General features: G+C 36.2%; 1 protein-coding gene across 5 annotated transcripts; it reads right to left on the bottom strand.

Annotated features, from left to right (window-relative positions):
- Positions 1 to 280: 280 nt before the first annotated feature.
- LOC140983826 (calmodulin-binding transcription activator 2-like) lies at positions 281 to 12,721 on the bottom strand. 5 transcript variants are annotated; one of them, XM_073450976.1, is made up of 14 exons: positions 12,622 to 12,721; positions 11,708 to 11,827; positions 10,435 to 10,550; positions 9,658 to 9,746; positions 8,833 to 8,875; positions 6,089 to 6,227; positions 5,818 to 5,925; positions 5,574 to 5,717; positions 5,428 to 5,486; positions 4,044 to 4,490; positions 3,115 to 3,806; positions 2,013 to 2,583; positions 1,360 to 1,683; positions 281 to 556 (listed from the first exon to the last, which is right to left on the bottom strand). In XM_073450976.1, exons 1-14 carry the CDS (start codon positions 12,659 to 12,661, stop codon positions 437 to 439), a joined length of 3,012 nt encoding a protein of 1,003 aa, XP_073307077.1. In that variant the 5' UTR covers positions 12,662 to 12,721; the 3' UTR covers positions 281 to 436. The 5 variants fall into 5 exon arrangements, with proteins under 5 accessions (XP_073307077.1, XP_073307078.1, XP_073307079.1 ...); XM_073450977.1 differs by having other exon boundaries at positions 5,574 to 5,709; positions 5,837 to 5,925; XM_073450978.1 differs by having other exon boundaries at positions 5,845 to 5,925.
- Between the last annotated feature and the right edge of the window lie 1,520 nt (positions 12,722 to 14,241).

The following is a 14,241-nucleotide window of genomic DNA, read 5'->3' as shown; positions in this document are numbered from 1 at the left end:
CGAATTCGTCTAATATTAAATCATATAAAATATTTCTTTCCAATTCTCTTGGCCGAGCATAAATCTTTTAATCCAAATGCAATACTTAATTATGTTTTTAGCTTATATCTATCATCTATATCCCTATACAAATAAAGAGATAGAACCAGAATTAGAACCACAACTCTGAATTTTTTCAAAAAACAAAAAAAGGGAATTGGAAGAGGGTGTGTGTGTGTGCGCGTATATATATATATATTTGGCGCAAATCTAAGAATGCTTATCGAGGTATGAATACATGTGAGAGATCGTTTACTCAAGAATTTCAGTTCAATTACTATTTAAAGATTTTATTAGAATCCCGTCAGCATATCAGTACTAGGTATATACAAAAAGTTTACAAATAGAGCTAGGTAGTAGGTATATATGAATGTGATGAAGGTAACCTTGGTGGTGCTCATTGGAATGCCAGAGATATGAAAGTATCATCATCCAACAGAGTCTCTATGTCGAGCATTTCACTTTCATCATACCCTGTATCTTCTTCTATGTTGTCTGGGATCTCATTGGAACCAGCCTGTCAAAGATGGGGAATAAGAGAAGAAAAATAAATGAGACGTGGAATTGTACTCTCTCCTTTCCTTATTTCAAATAGTCGCAACATTCATCAAACTTTCTTTTCCAATATTTGTCACACTATTTATCAAATTTTCTTTTTCAATCACCTGATAACCTAACATGGATCTCGAGACGAGAGGGAGAGATTTTCCACCCTTGACCAAAAAAAGTGTGTGCCCAAAATAGAGGAAACTTAGTGTCTAGCAAAACATAGCTTTGTTGTGCAAGAAACTTGCGATGAGCCAAGGTTTGATGGATATCTCTTGGAACAGTTCTCGTTGAAACACTTCGAGATCATCATGATCGTAGGATTTAACAATGTTATAATGATACATTCTATATGATATATACCACCAAACAGCAGTACATTTATCATTTTTTAAGCAAGAGAGTTGATGCTGAATAACAAGACAGGTACATTTATCATTTTTTAAGCAAGAGAGTTGATGCTGAATAACAAGACAGGTAATGGAGAAATATGTTTGTTGCTCTATAATTTCCTTAAGTTAATGAAAATGGAGAAATATGTTTGTGGCTTCCATTACGATAGTGATCCAGATTTGGCACAGAACTTGACGGGACAAAATAATCTTAAAACATATCCTTTAGAAGACCTCTAGACGAGCATTCGGACAAGTTCTGACTGAGAATAAATGATCTTTACTTCTGATCGCATATACTAGAAAAAGGTTACTGTAAACATCATTTGCACCTTTCATTAGTTTATGTGAATTCATTTCACCAAAGCATCAACAGTCATACCTTTGTTTCTCGGAACCCTTCAGCAGCAGTTAGCAGTCTACGGTACTGAGCTCGGGCTTCAGGGTATTGGGCCATAGATTTCACCCTTGCAAGTGCTTTTTGCATCCTTTCTTCAGTTTGTCTTCTTCCTTCCTTCAGAACATCATAATTGTCTTCCGGTGACCTAGTGCCATGCGTGTTAGGCCCATCTTGGACCACATCTGACCCAAATCCACGGAAACCACGCCCTTTACGTCTCCAGCGCAAAATCACCTTCTCCAATATTCCCACAGGCCACATAATACTTTTATGTTTCTTCCTTGCCTGATGCCCCCTCACATGAGCCTTAAGCCGTACACAAAGAAATGTCAGGGGTGTTAAAATAGTTTAAAAAGAGGATTGTTAGTCAACTAATAAAGAAGGTACGATTGGTTTAAGCGTCATGATGTGGGAAACTATGTGGTCATGCTTAGATAGAGAATCTAGAGGAGTATGGCTGCTCTTTTGTCATGCGTACAGATTAAAGTAGTCTAGTTTTTCTCATAAATGAAAAAATGTGCATGCCATGATAAACTTTACATGTGTCGTTGTCTGGTCATAAGGATATAAAATGATGTACACCATTTTTTTTTCATTAACCAAAATGCTTCAGTCCTTGGAGTGAGAGACGGCACCTGAATTTTAACAACTTTTTGCCGAATTTGCAGAAATTCCTTCCGCTTTTTCCAACCACGAAACTTTTTCTGGATGTGCACAGCAGCAGCATTGGCCAAACGTAATCTGGAACTTCTACCAGCTAAAAGAGAAATAGCATGCTCATCTGAACTCAGCAACTCATCACACCCCTGTTCAGTAAATTGCTTCCTCTGAAATGACTGGATGCGGAAAATTTGGTGAATGCGAGCTGCTGCTTGTGATGCATTACAGACAGCAGCAAGTGAATCCTTGAGTGAGAGTGTATCCGGTACCTCCTCTTCAGTTGTAGGGACTGCTAAACGTTCCGAAACTGTATGTATAGCATTCCTTCCAGAAACTTCTGGTATACCATCTTCATCTGGATCATTCATCCTAAGAGTTGTGAGATGTGTGGTCAGGAAAGTCTCAGCTAGAAAACCAGATATCCCCTTGTGTCCACTGGAAGAAGCCAGATCTGCTGGAGTTCTACCCAGCGGATATTCAGTAGATGGGTCTGTCAGTGGTCCAGGAGCTGCACCTAGGGAAACAAGAGCAGCAACTGTGTCCTCCCTAAGAAACAAGGAGAATATGTTAGCATTAAACTAAACTATTTCTTTTACAATTTTTTACCAAAAAAGATGCATTATTAGGAAAGGTAAACTCAGATTAAATCCAGATGAAGTTGATTTTCACTAATACCTTCTTGTTTATATGGTACATGAAATCAATCCCAAAACGTAGCACAATATAATTAGACATATTAAAGGCCTAGAATTAGGTGGTCAGATGAACAAATATTAAAAAACTCATTGAGGTCAGAAAAATGTAAGAATTAACTCATATAACAAATGAATAGCTGAAACTAGTGGTGAAAGGAAGGAAAAAGCCACATTGTGTTCATAATTAAAAATGGAATTCTAAAGCTAGGAACATTTATTTATCACCTTGATAGAGCAGAATAAGTATTACAAACAATACAGCAGGTAAGATTGCACAGTTTATGTTCCCCAAGTATCGTTTATGCCATATGCACAAGTGCAAATAAATAAGTGGAAGACGAATGCCGTGTTTTGATTGGCAGATGAGTTCAAGACACTATACCTGCCATAAAATGCAGCCCAATGAAGTGCTGTCCATCCATTCACATCTCGAAAATCCAAACTAACTCCTGGAATGATAATTGGCTGGAAGACCCAATTAAAACCAAGAGCAGCTGCCAAGTGTAGAACACCTTGACCTCTGTCATCAACAACTATTGGCACTGTATCTTCTTCATTTATTCTTTGAAGCAGCCAATAGTAAAATTTCTCTTTTAGCTGCTTTTCAAGAAGCACCTCTCCAGTCACCATCAGCCGTGCCGTGCTATTTTTTTGTGTTAACAATTCATCATGGCAGTTCTCCTCCATCAATGAAACAATTTTTTGAATCAGAGTTTGTTTTCCAAGGTCATGTTCAATGAAACCGCTAGGGCTTCCAATGGGTCTTTGGCATAATAGCATCTCAAGTCGTCGGTAGAGATGCATCACAGTTACAACACCTGCATTTACATCTGTAGCACCAATATTTTGATCGTGTCCACGACGATATTCGAATTCTCGTATTTCGCTGCAAGCCAGCCTGTTGGAACAAGTGACATAGAAAGCGACAAGTCCAGGCTTGTGTAGTGGAGCATGGGAACAAAGAATCCCATCTGCTAAAACATCAGCTGGAATCTCCATCTCTCCAAACATAATTGACCATTTGCATTTTGAAAACTCTAATTCACTCTTGAGAAATTTTCCAGTGATGAGAACCTGATTTATGGAAACATAATGTGTGCGTACAGCAACATTAAGCACGGTAATTTAATAGCCCATTTTTAAACTTTCATTAGCATGTTAGTACAGACTTTATACTACTGACCACATGGACCTCTTGCAACCATGGAAATTTTGCAAACCAGTTTACATCACAAGCAGATCAGAACTAATTTCAATGATAAATTGAGGTAGATTCCCTAGACATACAGAACAAAGATAGTCATTTAGTACCTTGCAATCCCAATTAGAGTAAGTCCAGTTTGGTGAAAAATCAATAATACTGAAAAGCTGGTCCCCCAAAATAGAAGAACTCAGCGAGTCTGCATCCACTTCCAATTGAGCTGAGATATTGGAGTCGTACTCACTCCCCATAATACTCCATGAAAGCCTGTTACTTGACAGCATACCCAATTCATCAGCTTCTCCAAGCTCCTTAGCCATCCAGCGGGTGAAGCTGTCAACTTTCTTCAAGTTTCCATCCATTTGCAATGAATTTATCAGCGGCTTTTTCAGTAAGAACGAGTAATTTTCATTCCCTACTGTATCCTTGATATTCTCCAAATTTGGATTGACAGCACTTCTAATTTCCATTTCTGTAAGCAATGCCTGAAGATTCCTCTGTTCAGACTGATCTTTATGCTCCCCAGGATGATTGCAAAATGGATCCATATTGTTCTCCTGATTTAAGAAAAGATGTTTCACGTCAGACAGCTTACTAGCACAATCATGAGGTAAATTTGAGATCTCATGGTCAGGTTGTGCAAAGCTCAATGAGGGGTCTCTAGAAACATCACGAGGGAAAGATGGAATTACGTCAAGTTTAAATAAAATAGTAAAGCAAATTAAGTAGTTGGAACGATTTCAGCAACAGTTTGCTGGTTCTTATATTTCAACGCAACATAGCAAGAAATCTACAAAAAAGTTAAATTGCCATGTTTATACATCGTGCTGTAAGACATACTAAACTTTTTAATCAGCATTCATTTGATTAACATTCATCAGGCATGCAACTGGATGTCACGGGGATCAGAAAAAGGAGCTTGCAATCAATGTAGGATAAAGGGCCTCTTTTTTATCAAAGCGCGTTTAATCTTTTTGTAATTCATATTAATCTATTCCCATATGAGAAGACAAATACAACAGTGGAAAATAATCAAAGGACTGTCAAAAAAATAGGTCATTAATAATGGTTTCAGGTATGATAATATTTTTAGAAACCCCGTTACATTAAACACACACCATTTGCTTGAATGGCAAAGGCTACAAGAAAGAAAAATTCTTAAAAATAGAGTTTTCATTTGTATAGTGGTGAGTTTGTGTGAAAAATTTATAATAATATCACATAACAAATAATGGAATTCACATTTTTGGCAGCTTCATCCACAACAAGAGAGGTTAACCATGGCAGTAGAAAATCACATCAAGGATAGGACAATCCCGCAATATTGACCAAGGAGACTATCAAGGGAAGTTCTTTGGTAAACAAAGGATACAACTATTTCAGAGTAAATTGTTCGTTTTGCAGCAAAATGCTTGATTCTCATTGTTTGCAAATCAAATATTAGAAGGGGGTTAATTGTTTGTTAAAGACTTCAAAGTGTGTCAGAAAAAGTACCTCAACCTTGGCTTGGACAGGAACATAACACACAGATTCCTCTTTATTGGTAAGCTCACCTGTTCAATACAAGCACATGATATTATTCTAGGACTGAATATGAAAAATTGAATTATAAGGATGATTCTGGTAATATGTTACCGAACCTGCGGCGTACTTTCCCGAAGCTTCTTGCCCAGATGCCAAATCAAGTGTTGGTTGAAAACTAGATACAAATTTGCTTCCACCAGAAACATCCCTATGCCTCCGAAAATGTGTTGCATAATTTGGGGAAGATACATCCCAATTTCCTATAAATGATGGCATTAAAGTACACCGTGTACCTTGTTATTTGCTTATGCATGGAGCAGCCGAAGTAATGATAACAAAAACAAAAGCTAAAATCAACACCTGGAGAGGAAAGCATATCATAAGAACTTGATAGGGTAGAATGACTGTCGTCGCGCAATGGTGACTCCGGATACGAATGAAATCTAGAATTTGCTTGGTGATTGTCCTCTATGGTAGGTAAAATGACCAGAAATCCACGAGAAACAAGAAGGAAACACTCTTGAATATAAAGTTCGATGCTCGCTAAAACATTATTTACCAATTTTTTTTTTGGGAGGGGGTTTTTTTTTTGTGGGGGGGGGGGGGGGGGGGGGGTGTTACAAACAGTTACCAGATTCAGCATCTTCATTAGCTGAGGACAACGTGCTGGTGGGGCTTGCTCCATGAAAAGTGGTAGAAATGCTATCATTTTTAGATTTTGATAAGACAGTATCCATGTTTCTAACATAGTTGGTGTTCAACTTGCCACCCTGAAGAATGAAAAGGGATGAGATAACATTTATCAATACGCCCCTTTTTCTTTCCTTAACTCCAACTTCATAATAACCAATAACTTAATTTTCTTCCATTGGCAGCAAATGATTGTAAGAATTTGTTGCAGATCATAAACTAGTACAGAGAGAACAACTAGAAAATTATGAACACCGTCCCTGTTTCATGGGCCACATATTATATGACCAGAGTAAATGTGCTTTCAATTTTGAAAAAAGGTAACCAAGATGCAATGGATTGTTCCGCCAGTTACTCATATGGGAATCATGCTATATAACATGTTTTTTCATGGGAAATTTAAAAAACATCAAATTATGGGATGTGGAAGAGTGTGAGAGCACAATAACTCATTTGAGCCCAGCCCATTTAAATTTATTTTTAACCCAACTCCTGTAATATATTATGCGTACAACAATAGAAAGAAAAGCTTCTCCCTGCCTTGCACCCCGTCGCTTTTCTCTCCTCTTTCTGCAGCAGTAGTGCAGCTGCCGCCAGCGGCCGGAGAAGTGGGGCAGCAGCCAGCAACTTTTTCCTCCAGTCCATAGTTGTCAATAGCCCCCGTAGCCCTTGCTATAGCGAATAGCGTAGCGAAGCGACACCCCATCGCTGCGGACCGCTACGCGCCATGGACTTTGCAATAGCACTCGCTATCCTCGCTATTGGCACTATAGCGACAATCGCGATAGCTGAAATAGCGGCGCTATTGCAAAGCAAAGCTGCATGCTTATTTTCTGTCTTTTTTTCCTTCTAATTTTGGTTTTTTTGGCATGTACTTAGTTAGTTTTTTCCTGAAAATTATATTTTTCTGCATTTCTTGCTTCATTTTTGTGTCTTCTATGATATTTCAATGAAAAAACTTAAAATAATTTCAGGTTTTAGTATTTTAAAATTAAAGTTGAAGGAATATTATGCTGAAAATTAAGGTTTTTTAATTGATGTTACTATATGCTATATATTATATATTTATATACTTGTGGCGCTTTACTTTCAAATAACCTTCGCTACGCTATTTGCTATGCGCTATAGCCATGAGTAACCTTTGCGCTACGGGGCGCTATACGCGATTGACAACTATGCTCCAGTCTATTAGCCTCTTTCCTACCATGAATTGGAAGATTTCGCGCTCGATCACCCTGTTTCCAGCAACTGTGCGCGTGAGCTTTGATCCTGTTTTAGGTAAGGTTTTGGCTTCGATTCTTGGTTGTTTTTGGTGGATTAGTTATATAAGTGAAGTATTAAGCTTTTCCATGTTATCCTGCTTGTTTTCTGACCGTGAACAGTATTTCCGATGACTTTTCTGGAGAGCCACCTCCGCGAGATCACCGTTGTGCATTTAAGCCTCGATTCTTGAGGTATTAACTATTAAGCTTGAAATTCCAGATTTTGAATGGCTTTATAGGTTGCCGAGAATTCGATTTTTAACTGCTCCGATTTAAATTGTTTCAGTCAGTTGGAATATATATAACGGATTTATATTGTAGGTTATATTGTTGGGCGAGTTCATCAGAAAATCCTTAAGAATTACTGTGGTATTATAAGTTTGTAGTTGAGGTACGCTCAAACCTATATTATTATGACACTTATATTGGCGTGTAAAAATATTCAGTGGATGTTTGTTTGTTATAATGTGCCTTGAATGTTTATTCTGATGCATTCATGCATTAATTGTATTGGCATAACATATTGATCATTGATTCCTTTGACGGCGATTTATGTTGATTCTGTTGAGATATATACTGAATCATCAGAGGAACGAGTGGGTTAGGATTAGCCACATTCCCAGATGACAAGCTAGGGACGAGCGACTTAGCTACACGCATTCCCGATGCTACGTGCAAGGACGAGTGGCGATTTGATACTGCATTCCTGGCACGGGTGGCCACTGTTACTGTTGATGATGCTATTCGTTTGGACTCCGTTATTCCATTGTTACCATTCATGCATCGCATATCATTGCATTTACTTGGTATTATCACGTCTTTTATATACGTCGTAATTTTACTGGTTTGTCGTACTGAGGTCCGACCCCTGTTTTCTTTTATGTTGTGGTTGTTTTTGGTGTCACAACAGGTCATTCCAGGGGATTTGACGCGTCTAGTAGAGCGTCAGAGAGTGGTACCCAGTAGTCAGTTTATTTGTGTCAGAGTTCCCAGATTTCTATATATTATACTAGTTTGATACTTTTGCCAGGGAAATGCCCTGTGTAGCTGATGTTTTTATGTTGTTTTGGATTGTTTGTGATATGTTGTGTCTAGTCCTGGCCAGTGCGGCTGTAGGATATTGATATGTTTGATTGTAAACTTGATGTTATTTTCGAGCGTCTATTGATGTTGTTGTGTTTTGAAATTTTTGGGATGTCCTACTTATGGGGAGGTCATGCCGAAATTTCTGTAGGCTGAAATGACATTTCAAACTCGTTTTCGCTGTTAACACTAATTAATCATTGTTTGGTAATTAAATATTAATTAGAAGCACGGGCCCTCACAAAGAGTTCACAAATTGATCCTCTTATTATGTTTAGAGAAAACTGCAACCAGAGAGTATCGAATAAAATTTATTTTATGAATGCTAATTAAGTCTCACCTTAACTCCCAAATAGTGGACAAATACTATGTGCATGAGATCCCTGCCAATTAGAAAATGGTCAAGTTATCCATTGATTATTTTGAAGGATTGATTCACAATCAATCGTAACTACAAAGATGCCATGAATTGTGGTTTCACCAAAGGAAGCATAATCACATATTTTAATTACACATTCACTCCAATTACATGCTATGTGCCATCAATTTAAAACTTACATAAGACAAATAGACAAGAAAATGGAAATAAAAATATAATTAACAATCAAAGACCACGTAAGGTAAGATGAAGCAAAAATTCCAGTAACAATAATAATATAATGATATATTTTTTCAGAATACAGGATTTAATTATATTAGTCCAAGACTTGGAACAAGTTTTGTACAAACCAAACACATGAACAGATTCAGCTCAATGATAACGAATCCATTTTTCTTCAAGGGGTCTATTTCATAATTGGCCAATCTCGCAAAGCTTGTAGTCATTACCATGAACTTCAGTTAATTCTAAGTTTATGCTCAATATAGACACCATGACTAATTGACCATACAGATGTACTGAGTAGCAGTAGCCCATAAACATTATTCAAGAGGAGAACAAATAACCAATTGTTATGATTGAGCATTAAAAGGGAGATTGTTCTACAGTCAAAAAATAATTTTCATAGAAAGGAAACCAGAAGTGGATAAAAATATATATATAATTGTGATACTAGCTATTCTTACGATAGGTATAGCATAATAGCACAGGTAAAGTACTGGCACCATTAATGAGATGCACCCAAGACACTAAGTCTTAGTGGATCAAATATTCAATGGGACTTACGGCTCAAGCAACCAGTAGCTCCGCCTTTGAAAATTTTCATTATCCTCTCCATGGGCATAGTAACAATGCAACATATCAATGCTTCCAACCTAAAGCAAACTTAAATCAATCAATTAAAATCACCAAAAACTCCAGATGCAATTAAATGTCAATGATAGTTATGTTATAGTTTTATAGACAGTAGTCAACGAACATCAATGTTACCCAGCAGTTCAACGGCCACCACTGGGTTCACTTAACATTTGATTCCATTAAAATTAAAATCTGAAGCATGCTTTTACAAAAGCTTTCATACATTATGCTCAGATATATGTGCAATAGGATTAAAGTGGTATGCAACTGGTATACAATACAAAGAAAACTCAGGCAGAAAAGATTGTGAGTGGATGTGTATCATATCAAGTAAAATATGTACGAAATGAACACTTGAACTAATCATTCCAGTCCCGTAAAGAATAGATGAAAGGTTCAAAAGTCAACCGTATTAGCTAGTCTAATGAAGGACCAATGACAACAATCGGTATAATCATCACTCAGTATTCCATAACATTCCACACTAAGTCTATCCGGTTTGGATGTTGAAATAATTCATTAATAAGCAAGGACTAGCTAGAGCAACAACTGATCACTTTTTCTATCTTAACCAACCTGGCCGACTAGTTTTAGAAATTACTCTCTGGTATATAAAATACATCCCATTTCTAGGTGCATTTCATCAAATAAACAATGAACAAATTTCAGCACAACAGGGGATAGGTTGTATGCAATTCAGCTTACCTTCAGTTTCTCATGGGCTTCTTTAACAGTTTTCCCATCCTTCTTCTTTCTCCAGTTATGTCCATCCTTCCGGAAGTATCTTAATACCTTCCGATCAAAAAGAAAAGTAGAACCACCTGACACAAACATGCTTCTGTGTTAAATTGACTTGTAGCAAGAGACGAACTTGACCAACTCACCAAAGATTACAGTGATATTGGAAACAAGTTCTATCCAGCAGACCCAAATTCAGCAGCATGAAATACATTATGCGGTTTCAGTTCAATTAATATCCCATTCTTTCCTGAAATACATATGATAACAGAGATATTTCCTCCAGAGAGACAGTAATATCAGCAATAAAGTGTCTTACTATAAAACGAAACAAAACCAATTATAACTTTCCAAGTCTTATTCAACTAGCTTGAGTAAGCTGACAGAATATTTTCAGAAAACAACAAAACTAGATTTACAACGTGTCGAATAGGTAAATGATTTTATATGGAATATTCAATTATAAGGACAAAGAGCTTTACTTATTTGGTAAAACTGACGCAACAGACAGCTGATATTTGAGAATAGACCATAACACAGAGCACACGGCCACACAGGTGAAAGAGAGATTACAATTTCCTTGGGTTCACTAATAATGTCATTCCTTAGAGGGATTCAAAATGAAAGCTATCATTTTGGGAGCTTTTTCAAACAAAACCATGACGATATTTGATATTGATGCAAACTTTAGCCATAAAACCTTCTGGACCAGGTAAAACAGATCACATGGGGCAGATACACTGAATATGAATGAGGTTGCGGATGACAAAAACTGCATTTTTATCAAGGTAGCTAATGATGGCTAATTATTTTTTCTAATAATTCACTTATTCGTCCTGCAAACATTTTTTAAGAGAGTTTGACCCAATCTGTAGCCGTTTATTGTATATTTGTGCTCTGCTCACTAGCAGAGTTCCTAGCCTAAACCTCACAAAACGCCTTCAAACAGTTGCTGGTACGATCAGTTTGGACAGGTGTTTATGTGACACAAATGATAGCATTACATGATGAAATAAATAATACTGCATTAGGCTCTGGTCAATGGCAGCACAAATTCTGGTGTTAAAATTGGTCTGCAAAAAATTAATAGTTTTAAGTTTATTTCCTGGCAAAAGAGTGTTTTTTTATTGTAAACATGGATAGTGATTAGTGACACTATCCAGAGTAAAACCATCTGACCACGAGACATTGATTACGAAAAGAAATGAACACGATAATTGACTAGATAACAAAGACGTACTGACTGGGTTATTTGGAGCCTCAGGAGAGACATAAAACTTTTGATAGTTACTAAGAATTTCGCAAATTTCCGCAGGTCTCAGCCACCGATGTTGGGCTTCTGACAATATCTGATTAATATCTGCACAAAAACAGAATAAGTTCGTTGTGCATCCCAACTACCAAAGATGAATGTGTGTGTGTGTGTAATTCATAGACATTGACAAAAGCACACTTATATACACCTGTATGCATGATCGTATGTATATGGCTGTATGCTCCAAGAGAACTTAGAATAAAGTTTAATCATGAATAAATCCATCCAGTCTGTGGATGAAAGAATGGACTCGCGAAAGAGCAGTCTTCTGACACTCTTGCTATACCTCATTCAACAGAGAATAACGAAACATGTATTGAAAAACAAAAATGAGCTCTACTTAAGAAAACTCGCGTCGGTGATATTTCATAACGTGTGAAAATCTTTATGCTCAGCCAACACCCCCAGTGGTGCAGCGGCATGAATCACTCGCCCAATAGAGGGAGGGGTGTGTGTTCGATCCCAAGTTAAAGCAAAAAAACCCCACCCCCATTGTAATTTAAAAAAAAAAAATCTTTATGTTCACTGTTTTGCGGATGCTCAACCTGAGAATTTTTAATAGCTTGGCATAAAGTTTATTTTTAAAAATTAGCTTGGCATAAGAATAAGTCAACCTTTCTACGCATTTTATAGACGAGGAAGAAATCGAGGGTTTGCAGATTTCAAGTTTCATCATTTACCATACTACCGCCCTATCTCCATATCAATTCTCTCCATTCACAAATGGAGCTCAAAACTGAAAGTACAGCTGCTCTTAAATTGAAGTAAAAAAATTGATTTCACTTAATTACACAAAAAAAAAAAGTAAATCGCAGTAAAAGGCAGAATACAAGTCATACCAAATTGGAACCCTATACCGTGCGATCCGCTTTCAGCCATGGATAACTGGATCACAGTACCACAGCTCTTTTTTTTTTTGTTTTGAAATAAGTGCCACACTTATTTTGATAGATGTATACGCGATATATACATACAGAGAGAGAGAGAGAGAAAGCGTGAGTTCCTTTATCTTTTTTTTTTTTTATTTATAAATAAACGTGTTAGAAATGAAATTTATTTTTAACGAAATTACTTTTTTTAAAAAAAAATTGTTATCATCACAATAACTTAGTTTTTGAAATTTATGATTGAAAGGGCACTGACCGAGTATAAAGTATTCTTTTTTAAGATGGTCTTACGATTTTAGTTTGATTAATCCAATTTATATTTAGATTGAAAAGTAATATTTTGACATAAAAAACGATATTTTTTTGACAGTCAGTCAGAAGATTTAGCTCACAAAATTAATATTGTAAAACAGTTTTATAGGAGTTTTTGTGAATATTATATTATATTTGATTTTTAAATTGAGAGAAAGATATTATAACTATTAAAAATAATCTCTTATAAAACTGATGACTTTGGAAATTTACAAACCCAAATCAAAATTGAAAATCCCACTAAGACACTAACCCAGTTCTTAGTAGTTCTTGGTCTACAAATTCACGTCAAAATTTCAAACCACTTCCCATTTCTCAATTTTTTCTCTCCCAACCGTCTTGCATATATCTTTTTATTAGATAATAAATTTTAAATCTCAATTTTAAAAATAATTATTATCCCATTTTATTGTAAGATACCATTCTCAATACATATCTTATCGATTTCATTTTCAATTTAAATCAACTAATCTAAATTGCATTACACTGTTTAGCAGCTAGTATCTTTGATACCCGGACCTGGAACCGGAACCGGAACATGACCCGGACCGGACCCGAACCCGGAGTACTAGCATAATTCAAAGGGCCACACACTTGCACAAAAAAATTCCAATTGAATCCCACCTATACGATTGACCCAACATAAACGGGCAAAACATCTCGGAGGTCCAAGAAAAATGTTTACTTAGAAGTCCAACCAGCATATCATAGTCCGATCTAGATGTTTGGGCCTAAGCCTTTTTGTGAACTCATTGAAGCCCATCTCATCGCCACCTACCCCAAACTTGTGATTTTGTCCTACTTTTGAAGTCTACACCTACCAAGTACCCCACACACACACATACAAAGATTTGATTGAGAAGCCACTTTAAGCATATCATGGAGGTCAATGAGGTGATATTTTTAGGATAATATCTTAAGATTTAATTTAACGATAGATATTTATTAATAAATCCGAGGTCGATCGATTTTTTCGTAAATATCGTATATATTATTGTTGAAAAATTATTTAAAAATGTGTTAAATATTTGTGTTGAAAATGTGAATGTTGAATGTTGAAAATTAGGTAAAATTAGGTGTTGAATATTGAAAATTAGTGTGTGATGATGTAGGTAATGATGTATTTTATTTTTGGATTATTTGTAAAAATTTTCTATAAATAGATCTCTCATTTGTGAAGAAAATCACAATTGAGTTGAGAGAAAAATATTATAAAGTGTGTAGTGTGATAATTTTGAGAGTTTGAGATTTTTACTTTTT

The sequence above is a fragment of the Primulina huaijiensis genome, chromosome 9 (assembly GCF_012295235.1).
Source record: "Primulina huaijiensis isolate GDHJ02 chromosome 9, ASM1229523v2, whole genome shotgun sequence".
Lineage (NCBI taxonomy): Eukaryota > Viridiplantae > Streptophyta > Magnoliopsida > Lamiales > Gesneriaceae > Primulina > Primulina huaijiensis.
Note: the sequence above shows the minus strand (reverse complement) of the source record. Positions and strands in the feature narration are given on the sequence as shown.